Source organism: Gossypium arboreum, chromosome 5 (genome assembly GCF_025698485.1).
Source record: "Gossypium arboreum isolate Shixiya-1 chromosome 5, ASM2569848v2, whole genome shotgun sequence".
Taxonomy (NCBI): domain Eukaryota; kingdom Viridiplantae; phylum Streptophyta; class Magnoliopsida; order Malvales; family Malvaceae; genus Gossypium; species Gossypium arboreum.
The window spans coordinates 89,056,591-89,076,008 of NC_069074.1; the positions used below are offsets into that span (position 1 = coordinate 89,056,591).

Below are 19,418 nucleotides of genomic sequence, written 5' to 3' on the forward strand. Positions count from 1 at the left end.
TTAAAAAAAAAGCCCTTGTATGGAAATTAAACCATTGTTATAATGCATGGACAAAGTTGGACATGAGTTAGTGGATTTTATATGATAATAGTATGGCTAGAATAGTAAATAATGTATTTATGTATTATTAACAAAAAAAAAGCTAAAATTCATGCGTTTTTCACCTTGGTTTTGCCTAAAATAGCAAAGAAAAAGAATGAAAAAAAGCTCTTAGGGTTTTGGCTAGGTTAAAGCTTAATTGAGGTATGATTTTTGTTCCGTTTTTTATAATTTCTACTTTTTTGTGATCGTTGTTTTGTATGCTATCAAGCCCATGTCTCAATTTTTGATTTTGTATACTATCAAGAACCAAAGAAAACAGAATTAGATCGGGGAAATTCGAAAGTCGTCGAGTAGTCAATTCTGTTCAATTGATTCTGTACGAGGTAAGTCAATATCCAAATAAATGTTTTTGAATTGAATTACTATTGCTCATATGCTATTGAACTATGGTAAATGAATATTCGATCTCAATAGGTGTTATTGTATAAGACCACGTCTGGAACGTTGGCATCGATAGTGAATTATGTGAAAGACCACGTCTGGGACGTTGGCATTGATAGTGAAGAAAGACCACATCTGGGATGTTGGCATTGATAGTGAAGAAAGACCACATCTGGGACATTGGCGTTGATTGTGAATTTCGTGAAATACCATGTCTAGGACGTTGGCACTGTATTTGATTCTGTGTAAAAGACCATGTCTGGGACAGTGGCACCTATATTTGATTACATATAAGACCACATCTGGGACGTTGGCATTGTACGAGTTTTATGAGCTATCTGAGTATTTCTAAGATTTCTAACGACTTATCGGGCGATCTGAGATATGTGTGAATTTATAAACTGTGAATCTAATTAAGATACATTTGAATTGTATAATATGTTTGAGAATGAAGAGTAAGTATATGTGTTAAAGATGATATACGATCTAAGTATATGAAATTATGTTATTTCATTCGAGTATATGAAAGATGATCTAAGAGGTTTGTGTTAGTTTTTAACTACAAAGTATATGTGATTTGTTGAAGCTTATATGTTTGATTGATAAGTTATTTGTATTTGACTTACTAAGCTTTTGAAAGTTTACTTTGTGTGTGTTTGCATTGTTTATAGATATCATAACTATTGGGAGCTCGGGAATCGTTGAGGATCGTCACCACATTATCGAACTCTATTTTGGTACCTTTTGAAAGTGTATATTTTGAAGTATGGCTGTCGAAACTATTTTTTTGAAAAAACGGGAATCGACTTTGTTTGAAAGCGAAGATTAAAATAGGAGTCGCCACCGATCTTTATTAGGTGTGATCGGATCACCTTTGTTTTAATAAAACATTTTAGTTTACTAAAATGGTGTTTTTGGTCTACGAAACTCGAGAGAAAAGGGTTCGGGAATCGGTTACGTGCGAGGAAGGATTAGCACCCTCGTTACGCCCAAAATTGGTACCAAATTGATTAGTTAATGTCTTAATGTCGAAAGATAAAAATCGGGAACGGATTTAAAATACGATCTTTTAATTAATGTTAATTTTAAGAATGCTTGAATTGGTTCAAAACGATTGTTAAAGACTTCCTTGTCTCGAGATATCGGAGTATCACATCCCGTAAGTTAAGACACAATACCATGAACTCCCGAGCACAAGTTTGTCTTTAGTTTTAATTGGAAATCCGTGTATTTTAAAACTCAAAGGATATTTGGCTATTTAGAATCAACGAGAAAATCAAAACCCCGTAAGTTAGGGCACAGTTCTTCGATGTTCCAAAACGCGAAACATTGCCTTATTTTGAATTTTTTTTTTATTTTAAACAATAGCGAGTATGATATTCAAACGACGTGTATTATTTGTTTGGATTTAAATAAAACAATTTATTGGATAAATGCAATGAGGCTTGATTCATAAGGCGATGATGTGATATAAAATATAGTAATGAGCTTAGAATAATGATATATGAACACGACATTATATGAATGAATAACAATTACACTGCAACTTCTTTGGTGCTTCTGTTCTTCGAGTAGCTTCATTCCATTCCACTGCATCTTCAGGGTTATAGGAATTGTTGCTTTGATTCACTCTACTGCAACTTCAGAGAGATAATAATCATCTTCAACCTGTCCCACTGCAATTTCAGGGGGATAAGATTTGTGGATTCAATCTGCTCTACTGCAACTTCAGAGAGATAAGATTTGCTATATTCAGTCTGCTCCAATGTATCTTCAGGGAGATAAGACTTGTATCTTCAACCTGCTCCATTGTAAATTTAGGGAGATAAGGTTAATGGCTTTCATCTGCTCTACTGCAACTTCAAGGAGATAAGATTCGCCGTGATAGATTTGATCCGACCCACTGCGACTTCAGAGGTATAGGACTTGTAACTCGTAGTTTTAACCTATTCCACTGCAACTTCAGGGAAATAAGATTTGCTGTCTTCGATCTGCTCCACTGTAACTTCAGGGAGACAAGATCTACAATCTTCAACCTACTCTACTACAACTTAGGGAGATAGGATGGTGGCTTAAATCTGCTTCACTGTAACTTTAGGAAGACAAGATTCACCGTCTTTGATCTGCTCCACTGCAACTTCAGGGAGACAAGATCTACAGTCTTCAGCCTACTCTACTACAACTTAGGGAGATAGGATGGTGGCTTAAATCTGTTTTACTGCAACTTCAGGAAAACAAGATTCGTCGTCTTCGATCTGCTTCTAACTTCAGGGAGACCAGATCTATAATATTCAGCCTACTCCACTACAACTTAGGGAGATAGGATGGTGGCTTAAATCTGTTTCACTGCAACTTCAGGGAGACAAGATTCGCCGTCTTCAATCTGCTCTACTGCAACTTCAGGGAGACAAGATCTACAATCTTCAGCCTACTCCACTACAACTTAGGGAGATAGGATAGTGGCTTAAATCTTCTTCAATACAACTTCAGGAAGACAATATTCACCGTCTTCGATCTGTTCCACTGTAACTTCAGGGAGACAAAATTTACAAATTCACCGATGTTGCTACACCATTCTCTAGGGACATGATCTGTAGAATCAGTTTCATGTATCTATACTTATGCCAAATAATTAGGATGCTATGATTGAAATGAATCAAATGCTCCTAACTAGATGTGATGCTTATGTTAAATAATTAGGATGCTATGATCGAAATGAATCAAATGCTCCTAACTAGATGTTTTATGAATGATATATGAATGCAGTAATGAAAATAATCCTTTTTAGAAGGCTTAAGGTATCATTGCTCGTTGTTCATCAGGGCTTTATCGCTGACGTATTATGTTGCCCTCTTGTTCGGCTGTATCTCTGGCAAAAAACCTGAAGAACAATCATAATTTGGGCTATTTTCCCCGATGTTTCCAACCCTTGAATTTGGGTAATTCAAACTAATTGGACCCATTTTAGGTCCTTGTATCATTTAGAAGCATTTTAGAGTAATATGCAGAACTCTGTTTTGAATGTCATTGGTCCATTAATCATCATTTCAATAAAAAATGCTTAAAAAATATTATCACAATAGACAAGATGGAATTTTAAGGAGAGAAAAGCTCAAGATGAATAAGGTAATCAAGATAAAAAATTTTTACTAAGATACAAAATGAATAAAATGATAATAGGTGCCCTAGATATCGCAGCATGAGCTTCTCTGCATAAAACTTCTTGGGGACCCTTTGAGCTTGATATGCATTTAGAAGATTAGGAGCACTTTGTAAATGCCCCGATATGTGGCATCCTTCCTTCTTGTTAATTCAGAAAAGACAAGACTACCGCGTGCCCCATCTTCGGTCCAAATTTGAATTGCCCATTCTTGGGTTTTCAATTCAAAACCCTTTTGGTTTCAAAGCGCCTTTTTGCGGGTTTTCGCCTTGGCCGCTCTCTTTTTTTTAGGTAAAGTACCTCTTGACCGAATCTGAATTCACGGGATTAGACAGGCTTTTGCCATCCATCTCAGTCAAAATCAGAGCTCCTTTAGAGAAAGCCTTCTTCACCACATAGGGTTCCTCCCAATTAGGCATCCATTTTCCTCTAAAGTTCTTTTGTATGGGGAGGATCTTTTTCAAAACAAGGTCTCCTTCATGGAATTCTCTAGGGCGAACCTTTTTATTATAAGCCCGCATCATTCACTTTTGGTACATTTGACCATGACGGATAGCCTTTAGTCTCTTTTCTTTAATTAAGTTTAGCTGATCATACCGAGACTGGATCCACTCTACTTCATCTAACTTTAGTTCTGACAGTACTCGTAGAGAGGGAATCTCAACCTCAATAGGCAGAACTGCCTCCATTCCATAAACCAAAGAGAAAGGCGTTGCCCCGGTAAAGGTTCTGACTGACGTTCGGTAGGCATAGAGGGCAAATGGTAATTTTTCGTTCCAATCTTTGTAAGTCTCAGTCATTTTCCCCACAATCTTCTTGATATTCTTAGTGGCCGCCTCTTCCGCACCATTCATCTTTGGGCGATATGGTGACGAGTTATGATGTTTGATCTTAAATTGGCTACAGACCTTCGCTATCGTGCTATTGTTCAAGTTCAGTGCATTGTCTGATATGATCCTCTCAGGCATCCCATATCGACATATGATTTCTTTCTTTAAGAACTTGCTGACTGTTGACTTTGTGACGTTAGCGTAAGAAGTGGCCTCTACCCACTTAGTTAAGTAATTTATAACCACAAAGATGAATCGATGTCCATTAGATGCTTTCGGCGAGATCGGCCCTATGACATCCATGCCCCACATGGAGAAAGGCCATGGAGAAGTCATGACATGAAAAGGTGAATGAGGTACATGAATCTTATCTCTATATATTTGGCACTTATGACACTTTTTGGCATAGTTGATGCAATCCCCTTCCATAGTGGACCAACAATATCCGAATCTCATGATTTACTGGCCATTGTGAAAACCATTAGCGTGTGTTTCGCAGACACCCTCATGGACCTCTTCTAAGATTTGCTTAGCCTCGACAGCGTTCACACATCTTAGGAGCACCTGATCCTTCCTTCTTTTATATAGGATTTCTCCATTATGACATAGTCACTGGCCAACCTTCTCAATGTCCTCTTATCATTTTCAGTTGCTTGGTTTGGGTATTCACGATCCTTTACGTATCGCAAAATATCTTGATACCAAGGGTGATCATCTTTTTCTTCCTCTTCGTCGATGTTGTAGCAATGAGCTGGAACCTCATAAATACTCATTTAGATAGGCTTCACATCCTCTTGCTTGTTCACTTTGATCATAGAAGCTAAGGTTACCAAGGCATCAGCCATCTGGTTTTCATCTCGTGGGAGGTAGCAAAAATTGATATCGTCAATCTCTTCAATTAACTCAAGAACCAGTCTTCGGTAATTGATCAACTTGGGGTCTCTTGTCTCCCATTCACCTTTAAGCTGATAGATCTCTAGCGCATAATCCCCATATACCTCTAGCACTTTTATTTTGCGTTCTATTGCTGCACGGATGCCCATGATGCATGCCTCGTATTCCACCATGTTGTTTGTACAGTCAAAATCCAATTTACTGGTGAAAGGATAATGATTTCCGTTTGGGGATACCAAAACTGCCCCGATTCCATTACCCACAGCATTTGAAGCTCCGTCAAAATTCAGCTTTCAAGGATGGTCTTTTTGAGAGTCTTCTTCCATAGTCGCAACATACATTAGATCCTTATTCGGGAAATCAAAGCTCAACGGCTCATAATCTTCTAGAGCTCTACTGGCCAAAAAATCTGCTATTGCACTCCCCTTTGCAGCCTTTTGGTTTACGTAAACTATATCAAACTCAGAAAGCAAAATTTGCCAACGGGCCATCCTTCCGTTCAAAGCATTTGACTCCATCATGTACTTCAGAGGGTCTAGTTTTGAAATAAGCCAAGTTGTGTGGTATAACATGTATTGTCTCAATCTTTGGGTTGTCCAAATCAAAGCACAACACAACTTCTCGATCGATGAATATCTTGTCTCACATTCAGTGAATTTCTTGCTGAGATAATATATCGCTTTTTCTTTTCTTCCTGTTTCGTCATGTTGGCCTAGTACGCACCCCATGGAGTTTTCGAAGACTGTCAAGTACAGTATTAGTGGTTTATCCGGGCAATGTGGCATCAGTACTGGGGCATCGGAAAAATAATGCTTGACCTTATCAAAATTTTTCTGGTACTTCTCATCCCAAACACCTAGGTTATGCTTCCTAAGGAGACGGAATATCTGGTCACATTTCTCCGTTAGTTGTGAGATGAACCGAGCGATGTAATTCAGTCTTCTTAGAAAACCTTGAACTTCTTTTTGAGTGTGTGGCGGAGGTAATTCTTGTATGGCCCTGACTTTATCTGGGTCAATCTCAATCCCCTTTTCTCTGACTACGAATCCCAATAGTTTTCCTGACCTGGCCCCGGAGGTACACTTTTCGGGATTGAGCTTTAGTTAGAATTTCCTTAACCTTAAGAATAATTTCCTCAGGACTTACACATGCTCCTTTTCTGTTCTGGATTTTGCAATCATATCATTGATGTAAACTTCGATCTCCTTGTGCATCATGTTATGGAACAAAGTTACCATGGCTCTCTGATATGTCGCTCCTGCATTTTTCAGTCTGAATGGCATCACCTTATAACAAAACGTTCCCCACATGGTTACGAATGTCATATTTTCCATGTTTTCAAGATGCATCTTTATCTAGTTGTATCCCGAGAAGCCATCCATAAAGGAGAAAAGTGAGTAACCTACCGTGTTATCCACTAATGTATCAATGTGCGACAACGGAAAGTTGTCTTTTGGGCTGGTTTTGTTGAAATCCTGATAGTCCACACATATTCATACCTTTCCATCTTTTTTAGGAACTGGGACTATATTGGCTATCCATTCTGAGTACTTGACCACTTGTAAGAAACCGGCGTCGAATTGCTTCTTGGCTTCTTCTTTTATCTTCAACAAAACATCAGGTCTCATCTTTTGGAGTTTCTGTTGAACTGGCCTGTATTCTTCCTTTATGGGGAGTCGGTGTACTATACTATCAGTATTCAACCCTGGCATGTCTCGGTACGACCATGCGAAGACATCCTTGAATTCTTGTAGTAACTCAATGAGTTCTTGTTTTGTCTTTGCAGCGATACAAGCTCCAATCTTCACCTCTTTTCCCTCTCCTAAGCTCACTACTTCCACCAACTCTTTGTGAGGTAGGATTTGTTTCTCCTTTTGTTCTACCATCCTTAACAAATCAGGAGATAGGTCACAATCTCGGTCATCTTCAAAATCCTGAGTATCCTCCATACACATATCTTGCTCAAAAGGAGACTCTGAGTCAGTAGCAACGTTGCTCATATCATTGATATCTGGAGACCTGTTATAGGGATGAAGAAAAAAAATTCCAAGAACAAAAGAATCTAAGAATATTTATTTGTGTGATATGATTATGAATGAAGTATAAAGAATAAAAGAATATTTGCTTAAAATGATACGCAAAAATGTATTTTTTATTGAAATAATGATATTTAGACATATGTCTATTTGATAAAAGGATTCTTATTGCCCTTAGGCTTAGAGCAATAAACTTGTTTTGAACATTACTCTGAGTTAATTTTAAAAGTTATAGGGATCTCTTCCGCGGTCCAATTATTCAAAACACTTCCAGAGATGTAAGGACGAATTCCAAATAAATTTCCTTCTTTAGTTTTTTCTTCAGATATGGTGTTAATGCTCAAACTTCTCAACATTTCTTCGGCAGACTCTTTTCTTGTCAATCTTTCTTCAGAGTAAATAGTCCCTCCCGACACGAATGTTTTGGACAAATGAGGAAAGGTCATTGGTTCCCATTTGACCTCTTCACCACGCAGACGTGCTCTTATCCTCTTTTGCTTTTTCTCCAGCTCTTTCTTCTTTTACTTCACATCTGGCTTAAATCCTAAGCCAAAGCGGTCTTGTTTTTCCTTTAGCACTGGTACCTCGATCCTTCCTTGGAGGCATCTTCCAAGTTCTTTCCCCGGCAGGGCTCCTTTTTTGACTGTCAATCGTAGGCCCATCCTCTTATTTTTGGATATTTTGGGTATTGGGATCTTGTTCCCTTCGATAATGAATGTAGTATTGAAAAATTATAGCGATTGAAAGGAACAATCTATCGCCTCATTATTCATACCTACGTACGGTGTGTCACTGGTAATGGATGTAATAATGTCTTCCTCCGTGTTTATCGTTACCAATCTACCCTTAGTTACCAACTTTAACTTTTAATATAGTGACGACGGCACTGCTCCTGGTGAGTGAATCCACGGCCTCCCCAACAGGCAATTGTACGAAGGCTTGATGTCCATAATAAAAAAGTCCACCTCATATGTGTTTGGGCCAATCAAGAGAGGTATCTCGATTCTTCCAATCACTTTTCTTTCAGTACCGTCAAATGCTCTCACTATGTTTTGACATGTCTTCATGTGAGAGTTATCTACTGGCAACCTATTTAACGTGGACAAGGGCATGATATTCAACGCTGATCCATTATCAATCAATACCCCCGGCAATGTGTACCCCTTGCAGCGAGTGGTAATATGCAAGGCCTTTGTAGATCCCATACCTCCCAGTGGTATTTCGTCATCATTAAAGAAAATAAAATTATCGGTGCTGATGTTATTGACTAGACGATCGAGCTTGTTGACTGAGATATCATCCGCAAAATATGTTTCATTTAACACTTTCATCAATGTACTGCAGTGCGTCTCTGAGATCAAAAGCAAAGTTAGTACCGATATGCGGGCTGGCTGTTTGTGCAACTATTCTAAAATGCTGTACTCGCTTTGCTTTAGGAATTTTAAGAACTCCTTAGCCTCCTTTTCAGTCACAAGCTCCTTGACAGGTGATTCAGGTCTGGTTGTCTTCTTATTTTTCTGTTCAACAACCACGGATTTTCTTTTAACTGGTTCTTCCTTTGTGTTCGGGGTATAACACCTTCCACTGCGTGTATAGAAACCCTCGTCATGACCTTTCTCTGAAGCGCTTACCAGGTTCTTCTCTCCCGGGATCGTAATGTTGTAGTCGTAATTCCAAGAAACCCTTTTGCTATCCTTATAGGGAAAGGATACATGTTTCTTGATTATGACTCTTGGCGCCATTTGTATTCCTACTTCGTTGCTCTTTGGTAGCGAAATGATCACCACAGGGTGATTAACTTTTTAGACCCTTTCTGTTGATCCTTCCTCCGAGGCGTAAACCTCTCCTTCTTCTGATACTTCCTCGTAAAATTCTATCTCTTTATTATCCATCAGATATTGCACTATGGATCTAAACTCAGTGCACTCTTGGATGTTATGACCCTTATCGGCATAAAACTCGCAGTATTTCCTTGCCCCTTTGGGCTTCTCTTCTGAATGTCTTGTGATTAAACCTCTATCGACCATTTGTTTCCAAAACCAACTCAGTGGGGTTTTTACCTTTGATACCTCTATCTTGGTGCTCTTCCCTCCGTTTTCAGTTATCGTGTTTACCCCTCTATCTAAATGACTGGGTAGCAGATTCCCAGCCACATTAGGTCCCGTAGGGTCATCGAACTTTACAATGCCCATATTTATGAACCGTTCAACTACTTTTTTGAAGACGGTGTAGTTCTCAATCGTGTGTCCTGAGATTCCTGCATGGTATTCGCATTGAGCGTTTGCGTCATACCACTTAGGGAATGGAGGCTGCATGGGATTTAGGTAAAACGGGGATACCACATGCGCATCGAATAGATTTTGGTACAACTCCTTATATGTCATTGGGATTGGCGTGAACTGGACTCTTTCTATGTTAGGCCTTGGGTTAAAATTTTATCTTGCGGAGCCTTGATGGCTAATAGTTACTGCTCTCAGTTGGCTTACGGTGACTGGCTTGGAATAACCTTTATTGTACACGCTCGCATTATTCACCTTATTTTCTTTCCTTCTCGGGGTCGATTTCTTGGCACTTTCCCCCGCTTCAATCCTCCCGCATCTTATTGCGTTTTCTATCATCTTTCCAGACATTACTATGTCCAAGAAGCTCTTAGCAGCGCTTCCCAACATGTGGTTGATGAATGGAGCCTTAAGAGTATTGATAAAAAGCATGGTCGTTTCCTTCTCTAAGAGAGGCGGTTGGACTTGCATCGCTATCTCCCTCCATCTTTGGGCGTACTGTCTGAAGTTCTCAGGTTTCTTCTCCATGTTTTGTAATGTAATTCTATCAGGTGCTATGTCCGTCACGTGGCCGTATTGTTTCATGAAAGCTTGAGCCAAGTCTTTTTATGAACCAATTTGGGCACGGCTTAGCTGGTTATACCACTTGGCTGTAGACCCGATCAGACTGTCTTGGAAATAGTGAATTAGCAGCTGATCATTGTTAACATATCCTATCATTCTTCGACAGAACATCATAATGTGAGCTTCAAGGTAGCTTGTCCCATTATACTTTTCAAATTCCGGAGTCTTAAACTTTGATGGGAGCACCAGATCTAGGACCAAGCTTAAGTCCTTAGCATCGATCCCGCAACGGCAATCAGCGGTCTCCATTGCTTTGAATTTTTCTTCAAGACATTTGCACCGGACCTCGAGTTGTTTTGGCAGATCTACTCTTGCCTTTTCTATTTCTGCTGCGTCATTAAGGTCAGAGATAACGGGATTAGTTGGATTATCCCTCGGGTTAGAACTCGAGCCTGTTGGGAAGTTTATTGGTGTCGAGGCACCGACCTGAGATTGGGATCTAATAGTGACAGGCACTCTTTGGGGATACACCTCTAGTTGTGCTTGAATATTGGTCGGGGAAAAGCCTGGAGGATAAGTGAGGTCTTTCTGATCATCCTCAAGATTGACTACAGGGTTTTTTCCTTTATCGGACCTTTGGGCCAACAGCTGGGCTAGTTGGTCCATCATGTTTCTTTGGGATTCTTGCATTTGGTTCCTCATGTCTTGTTGCATTTTAGCAATCTGTTCTTGCATCTGAGCCTGCAGTTGATCTTGCATATCTCTTTACATTTGTTCTAACCTTTCTAGTCTTTGATCCATTACTTTAATTTTGCGATGGGTATTGTAGCGGTATTCGGTTGGTTGACTCTTGTTGGTTTCCAGATTAACTGAAACAATTTTATTTGATTAGGGTCTTTTTGTGAAATTTAATACATATGATGCAATGTAATGCAAATGAATGAAATGAATGCAAAAAGAGGCGTTGATTCTGATTCAATTTCATTAGAGGAACTTTACTAGAAGAAAAATTTCTTTACATAGAGCGGATAATTACATATACGACTTTGCCCTAATGTCCAAAGCCTTAACTTTTCTAAGAAGCCAAGCTAAGTTTCAGCCTCGATCTAATTCTGACTCATACTTTAAGCTTAATATATCAGCCTAAACTGCCGAGGTTAGCAAATGATCAGCTACCTCTCGAACCTGAGCCACAACTTTGCCCATGACATAATCTCTATCTCTGATCTAATCTTGAGAGTAGTGAAGTGGTTTTTTGCAATATTTATTGTTTGCCTCAAGGAGTTCCACTCGAATTTTGCTATCTCGCAGCGCAGTCTCGAGTTCCTCTATTTTCCCTTTCAACTTCTCGATTTTGCTTAGACTAGCCTTCAGCTCAATTACAGAGTTACGGCTACGATGTTGATGTAGTGATCTTTCCAATTCGGCCACCCTAGCTCGTAACCTCTCTCTTTTGCTTTGGCTTTCCAACAAACTCCTTTTCAAAGCGTCCTTTCATGCTCGAACATCTTGAAACTTTTTCTCTCAATGATCGGCTCTAGTCTTTTCTTCTTTAATCTCTTGACGCCACTGATCCGACGTTTTACCCAAATCGGTAGTTTTTATTGACATACGCAGTTTCGTGTAATCGATTTTCAGACTATCCAAATCTTCCTCGGGCTTGTTCTTTCTCTTCCTCAATTTCTCGGCCTCTAGCTTGTGGATATCGACGTCTAAGCCCAACTTCATCTTTTCTTCCTCTAATTGCTCTATCTTGTTTCCCAATTCCGAGATCCTTTTCTCAAAGTCTTGCTTGATGATCTCTAACTCAGACGAGATGACTCGTAAATGCTCCTCTATCGGTTGAGTGTTCCCTTGATTCAACCTAGGAATGTTGTCGTTGACTCTCCTACCCCACCACCATTCATACTCGGGGTTTGTCATCGGGCCTGTGGTGAATCCTTTCATTCTTCGAGTTTGGTTCCAAGCACCTGATATCTCACGAACCTTCTTCTTATAATTGTTGTCTTTATAAGAGAACTCATATTGTGCCAACCCTTGTGTCGACGGTATAAACTGCCTTGATTGATACTGCCTTAACACATGTAGTGGAGCGTATCCAATGGCTCCCCATATTCCAGCCAAAGGGACCCAGTCAAAATTACCACACCGATATAAGATCTCGTCAGGGATCAACCATGGAGCCCTCTATTCAACATCTTCGCCTCGCAAACTATGAAGAATAACTATCCATTTCTCTTCTGAGATGTCGTCTCGCCTCGGTGTAGCCACTAATTCTCTTAACGGGGAATAATCCTTGGAGAAAACTCGATAGGAGACCCTTTCTACTTTCCAAAGTGGCTGTGGAACCAAGCTAACAATAACTGCGCACATCCTACGAATCTTCCTTCTCCAGCCCTTCGACATGCGTTCAGGAATCTGAAAGTTTCAGCTAGGATCACCGGGACGGGTGTGGTCCCTTTATCAAGTCGATTGAATAAATCTGACATGGCTTCATCTACATGTCCTAATACCTTGGGAAAGACGATCAAACCGTAGAGGCTCATGGCGAAAACGTCAACCCTCTTCTTTATATCCGGGTGTGCTAGGACCAAGTCCCTCAAATTCCCCAAAGGAATACACTTACTATCCCCTTTCTGCTTGATCCGGGCTACAACCTATTGTTCGCTCATCCCCATGATACTCATTAATTTCTTCAAAAATGTCGGGACATTAACAGGTCTTGAATAGGCCTTGTCGGCCTGAATCTTCAAGCAATGAAGTAAAGCCATGTACTACTCCACAGTCAGTACCAAATTGACTCTTCCGAAAGTGAAACAACTATAGGTGGGATTCCAAAACTGCGCGAGGGCTCGAAACAGGTACTTGTCCACCTTCACATCAAGCAGATAGGGTAGGTCACCGTAATTACAGTAAAAGAGTTACTTGATCTCGTCATTCCAACTATTCCATATCTCTCTTAATTCTTGCAGATCATTCTGAGTTACACTGATGCGAGTGAAATCCCACAACTCTGATTCATATCCTTTGGTCAAACTATCACCTTTCTTTTGCTGCATCCTCTCAGACCACACTCGGACAGCCGCATTATCCTCCACTCTATCAAGAAACCCCTTTTCCATGTAAGCTTTTCTATTTAGTAACTGAACGTGAATCAACACATTCTTTATGATGAGATGTCATGCAATGACAACAAAACACAACATATCAAAAATAAAATAGAAATCAAAGCAAACAGGAAGTAATCAAGCACCTATTCGGGTAATCACTAGGGTTTGGTGTGGTTTTACCTAGGGTAGGCTCTTAGGGCTTATTATATGCGGTTCGGTTCTAAAGTAAAGGTACTTGAACCGGCAGATTCCTCGATCCTCACCCATTATAGGCTCATATGGACCAAGTTCAATTCAGGGGAATACATTTCCCTACAACTATACGGAGATGAAAATCTCACAAAGACGCAGATACGAATGTATCCCAAAAGCGATCTGCTATCCTATACAGAGGTGAAGATCTCACGAAAGAGTAGTTTCTCACTTCCACTTAAAGGGTTAAAATTGACCAATTATGCAATATGATGCTCAAAAGTATACATAAAAGACTCAAACCAAAAGCCAATCATATAAAAGACAAAAACCACAAAGATGAAGTACAATGAAATGATCGTAAGTTTAAAACGAATTTTCAAATTTCGACAAAGGACAAAAAATTAATCAACTTATGGCTCGACTCTCAAAGTCCCCAGCGGAGTCGCCAAGCTATTGAAACTATTTTTTTGAAAACGCGGGAATCGACTTTGTTTGAAAGCGAAGATTAAAATGGGAGTCACCACCGATCTTTATTAGGTGTGATCGGATCACTTTTGTTTTAATAAAACATTTTAGTTTACTAAAACGGTGTTTTTGGTCTACAAAACTCGAGAGAAAAGGGTTTGGGAATCGGTTACGTGCGAGGAAGGATTAGCACCCTCGTTACGCCCAAAATTGGTACAAATTGATTAGTTAAAGTCTTAATGTCGAAAGTTAAAAATCGAGAACGGATTTAAAATACTATCTTTTTATTAATGTTAATTTTAAGAACGCTTGAATTGGTTCAAAACGATTGTTAAAGACTTCCTTGTCTCGAGATATCAGAGTATCACATCCCATAAGTTAGGACACAATACTATGAACTCCCGAGCACAAGTTTGTCTTTAATTTTAATTGGAAATCTGTGTATTTTAAAACTCAAAAGGATATTTGGCCATTTAGAATCAACAAGAAAATCGAAACCTCGTAAGTTAGGGCACAATTCCTCGATGTTCCAAAACGCGAAACGTTGCCTTATTTTGAAGTTTTTTTTTTTAATTTTGAATAATAGCGAGTATGATATTCAAATGACGTGTATTATTTGTTTGGATTTAAATAAAACAATTTATTGGATAAATGCAATGAGGCTTGATTCATAAGGCGATGATGTGATATAAAATATAGTAATGAGCTTAGAATAATGATATATGAACACGACATTATATGAATGAATAACAATTACACAAAATAAAGGAATTAAAATACACAATGGCAACACATCACTTAAATAATAACATCGATAAATAAAGACCAATGAATTAAATAATACATATAATAATCTTAAAAATAAAAAAGTATAAAGTAAATTAAAATAAATAAAATGTAAAAAGATTTCAAGAATGGTAATAAATGAGTTTCAAAATAATGTAAAATTTTTAAAATCAACAATGTATAAAACGATTTAAAAATAGATTATATGTACAAAATTTTAAAATAGATAATATATATAGATATAAAAGTGTAAAATAAATATTATAAAGAATATTAAAGTAAATAATAGTAAAACAATTTTAAAATGAATGAAAAGAGTTTAAAATAGGGCATATGAAATAATTTAAAATAAGTAATATAAGTCAATTTAAAATTTATATACTAAAAGTTTAAAATAATATGTAAAAACAGAAATTTAAAATAAATGGCATACAAAACAGTTTTTAAAAAAGAACGATATATATATAAATTAAAAAAGCAATATGTATATGATATGGGAAAAGAATCTAAAATAAATAATATATATAAAATAGTTTAGAAATATATATATATATAAGTATATATAAGGCAATTTAAAATACATAATAAAACAATTTTGAAAAACAATAGATAAAGCAAGTTAGGATAAATATATATAAAAATAATTCGATGTAAATTATATATCAAATATTTTAAAACAGTTTTTTTCTAGAGAAAAATGAATAAAATAGGTTTAGGATTCGATTGAAAATGGATTAGTGTTCCGGGGTACAAATTGACAAAAATGAAGGAAGAAGGACAAATCGCAGTAAGTTGAAAAGGTGAGGGGGCGAAACAGAAAATACCCCATACCCCTCAATGCATTGCGCATCATCCCAGGCCAAAATGAAATGTCGCGCAAATTCCGGGGTAAAATTAGAAGACAAAGAAAACGGAATGGGACTTAATTGAATGGTGCATGAAAGAAGGAGGGACCAAAACTGCAAATAGCCCATTTGGGCCTCAAAAACACGCTGATCCCCCTTCAAATCGGGTCGGGTCACGAGTTTCCCCCCTAAACGACGCCGTTTTGAGACGTGGGGGGGGAAGTGCAAAACTATACTGTTTTGCATGGCTATTAAAGCCAATTTTTTTTTTGATTTTTTCATTTCAGCTCCTATTTTAAAAAAAAAACAGAGAGCTTCTTTGCTTTCTCTTCCTCTCTTTTTCCCCCTTTGCGGCTAGGGTTTTGAAACCCATCATTGCCATCGTTGTCATGGCGCCACCACGAGTAGAGGTTGGGCGGTGCAACCCTAGGGCGGTCCAAGTAAGTGTTTCCTTCCTTTTTTTATTTTTGTTTAGAGAATAAATGTTTAATAAAAAAATATAAAATATAATATAAAATATAAAAAAACGAAAAGAACACGAAAATCGAAATCGAAATCAACCTCTTTTTTTTTTTGCTTCTATTTTTCTTTTTGATTGCTTAATATGCTTAAAAAAATACAAAGGGAACGAAAATGGCTTTTATAGCCGAATACATGCTCGTTCTGTTTAATTCTTTGTCTGTTTCTTCATTGTTTTTCTCTTGGTTGCTTGCTATTATTTTTGTCCTTTTGTTCGTTGTCTTTCTTTTGCTTGCTTGTTGGTTTTGTTTTGCAGGTGACGTGAGCGGCCAGGGCGCGTGCGAGTAGTCGTGGTGGCGTGCAGGGAAGGTGCCGCGCTAGGTGGCCAATGGTGAAGAGCGGCGGCTGCAAAAGGGATTAGCCCTAGGGTTGCCTGCTGTTTTCTTTGTAATGGGCTAGGGTTAGAATTGGGATTGGGTAGTTTGGATTTTAATTAGGTTTAGTTTTAATTTGGGCCATGTATTGGACTGTAAATTTGGACTTTATCATTTATTTGGTGGGTTTATTTTTTGTTTTATTGGTTTGGGTTCTTTTAGGCCAAAATTGGCTATTACAATGGCATGTATAGGCTAGAAGTAGTTGAATATGTTTTCTAATGTATATAACTAGCCATGTGATATGACTTGGTTTTGGTTCTGGTAATATAAATCTTTTTGCTATGATTTATATGATGCAATGTTACTAATATGATATGTTCATGAATGGCCAAATGAATTGGTCAATTTGGTAAGTTTTGGTATGTGCTTGCTTGAGGAATTGGTAAGTTTACAACATGAATTTGAATAAGGTAAATTGAGTTTATGAATCATATGTGTGGTTTGATTTTGGCCTAGGATTTGGTATAATTCGGTATGGTTTTTGAGTATAAAATGTATTGATTTTTACATGTTTTGATTGCTTATAAATGCATTGGAATGGTATATATTGATGTGAGCTAAGTATGCTTGTTGTGGGTGAGAAAATGTGGCTTAAACCAAGCCTATTTCGCTCCATATGGCCGAGCACACGAGCGTGTGACTCGACCGTGTGTGACACACGGTTATGGTATACTGCTGTGTGTCCCCTGGGGTACCCTTTCGATTTAAGGCAGTATACCCTCCATTTTTCACATGGCCTAGGCACACGGGCGTGTCTAGTGGCCGTGTGTGGCACACAACCTTAGAGCACGGGTGTGTGGCCATTTAGATTGTTACACGGGCTAGACACACGGGCGTGTGGTCGGCCGTGAGACCCAAGTCAGTATGTATGCCTTGTTTCCACACGGCCTGGACACGGGCATGTCTGTTGGCCGTGTGAGCCATATGGGCTAGACACATGGGCTTGTAGTCTGGTCGTGCGAGGTAAGTCAGTAAACTCACTTGTTTGGCACGGGTTTGGGACAAGGCCATGTGATCCCAACACGGTCGAAGGACACGGGCATGTCACTTGGCTGTGTGAGGCACACGGCTGGGGCACACGGGTGTGTGATCCCTCCAGTAATGAAAATTTTCTAAGTTTCCAAGAATTTTTCTGAGTTATCGGTTTAGTCCCAGACCTCTTCCAAGCATGTTTTAAGGTCTCGAAGAGCCTTATAAGGGACAATGTGATTGCTTAATAAAAGTTTTAAATTTTTATGCAAAAGTTTATGACTTAATTATGTACGAATGTTATGATGTGAGTCTGATAATGCCTCGGACCCTGTTATGACTTCGGATATGTATAAGGGGTGTTATAGTACCACACTTGTGACCAAGCTATCTCTTCTCAAAGTGACCTTCACATAGTACCACACTTGAGTCACTAGTGACATGTCACTTGTATCCTATCCTATTCTTAATGTTCAACCGGGAAATTTCTCACTTTTCGATACTTGTCAATTTCATTCAATATTCAGCCACATTTCATAAAACATAATAAAATATGATAACGTAAGTAAAAACCATGCATTATTTACATACAAACTTACCTCGATACCAAATATGACAAATTTTCAATTTAGTCCACAATCTTTTTTTTCCCTGATCAAAGTCAATTCCTCATCTTTCTTGATAATTATGTTAGAGTTGTAAAATAAATCTGAAATAAAACTTAATAAACCAGGATCTATCATGTAAAATCATCAAGAATAAATCAAGAACAAAACTAGATGCGGAAGCGTACCTGAATCCATGAATTCCTTGAAGTTTTACCGGATTTTGGGATTTGATCTTCCAAATTAACACACAAGAAATTTAGAGAATATCTGCTCTCTCTTTCCTAATGATGGGATATTAGAAAAGATATCTTGTGTATAATTTGGGGACCATAACCCTAATATTTATAACCGTGGCATATTAGTTCTAATCAAATTCTAATTAGCCCATCATTAATTAGAATTAATTAGAACTCGATTATTAGAGTATCTACACATATTTTACCCATACTTTATTTAATAATTAAAGCCCAATAAAATTCTAACCAAATTAGATAATTTTTAATTTGGGCTAACCTATCATGATAGTAAATAATAATATGTAATTACCTTTATTATACATGTGATGTCCATATTTTCCGACAAATCGAGATTGGAAGCTTGAAAAACCCTAGATATGTCTTCCTCATGTGAAATTCGCCCAAGGGGTTGAAGATGGACAAAAATTGGCTTTTAATTTTGTTTATAATTCATTTTAATAACTAAATGACCAAAATGCCCATAATGAAAAACTTTAGAAACATGCCTAATCATGTCCATTTTTGTCCACCAACTTAACCAATGGTCTAATTACCATATAAAGGCCTCCAATTTAAAATTTCATAACAATTGGACACCTCTAGCATGTAGAACTCAACTTTTACACTTTTTACAATTTAGTCCTTTTGACTAAATTGAGTGCCCAAACGTCAAAATTTTCGAACGAAATTTTCACGAAATCATCCAGTGAAATTGTAGACCATAAAAATATGATAAAAAATAAATTTTCTTACGTCAGATTTGTGATCCTGATATTACTATTCCGATTAGACCTAAAATCAGGCTGTTACATGAATCCTTTTTTAAGAGTGCAATGTGTGCTACTACTAAATCTAACATTTACTGAAAAAATTATAAATTTATTACATTACAATTTATTTATGTACCGGCATAAATAAAGATGTAACATGGTTAATTTTATTTAGATTAGTCAAAACTTCTGTTATAAAAATAAATAAAATAATAAACATTTTATTTGAATAAAATCATATATAATATATTATCAAATTTTAATTATACATTAAAGTACCGGATCTGGAAAT

At 37.7% G+C, this 19,418-nt stretch overlaps 1 protein-coding gene across 1 annotated transcript; it reads right to left on the bottom strand.

Moving 5' to 3' along the window:
- Positions 1–10,288: 10,288 nt before the first annotated feature.
- On the bottom strand, positions 10,289–11,005 carry LOC108451129 (uncharacterized). The gene has a single exon (XM_017748859.1). The coding sequence runs from the start codon at positions 11,003–11,005 to the stop codon at positions 10,289–10,291; it is 717 nt and encodes a 238-aa protein (XP_017604348.1).
- Between the last annotated feature and the right edge of the window lie 8,413 nt (positions 11,006–19,418).

Coding starts and splice junctions, on each gene's coding strand:
- LOC108451129 (XM_017748859.1), bottom strand. CDS start 11,005: ATGCAAGATCAACTGCAGGCTCAGATGCAAGAACAGATTGCTAAAATG.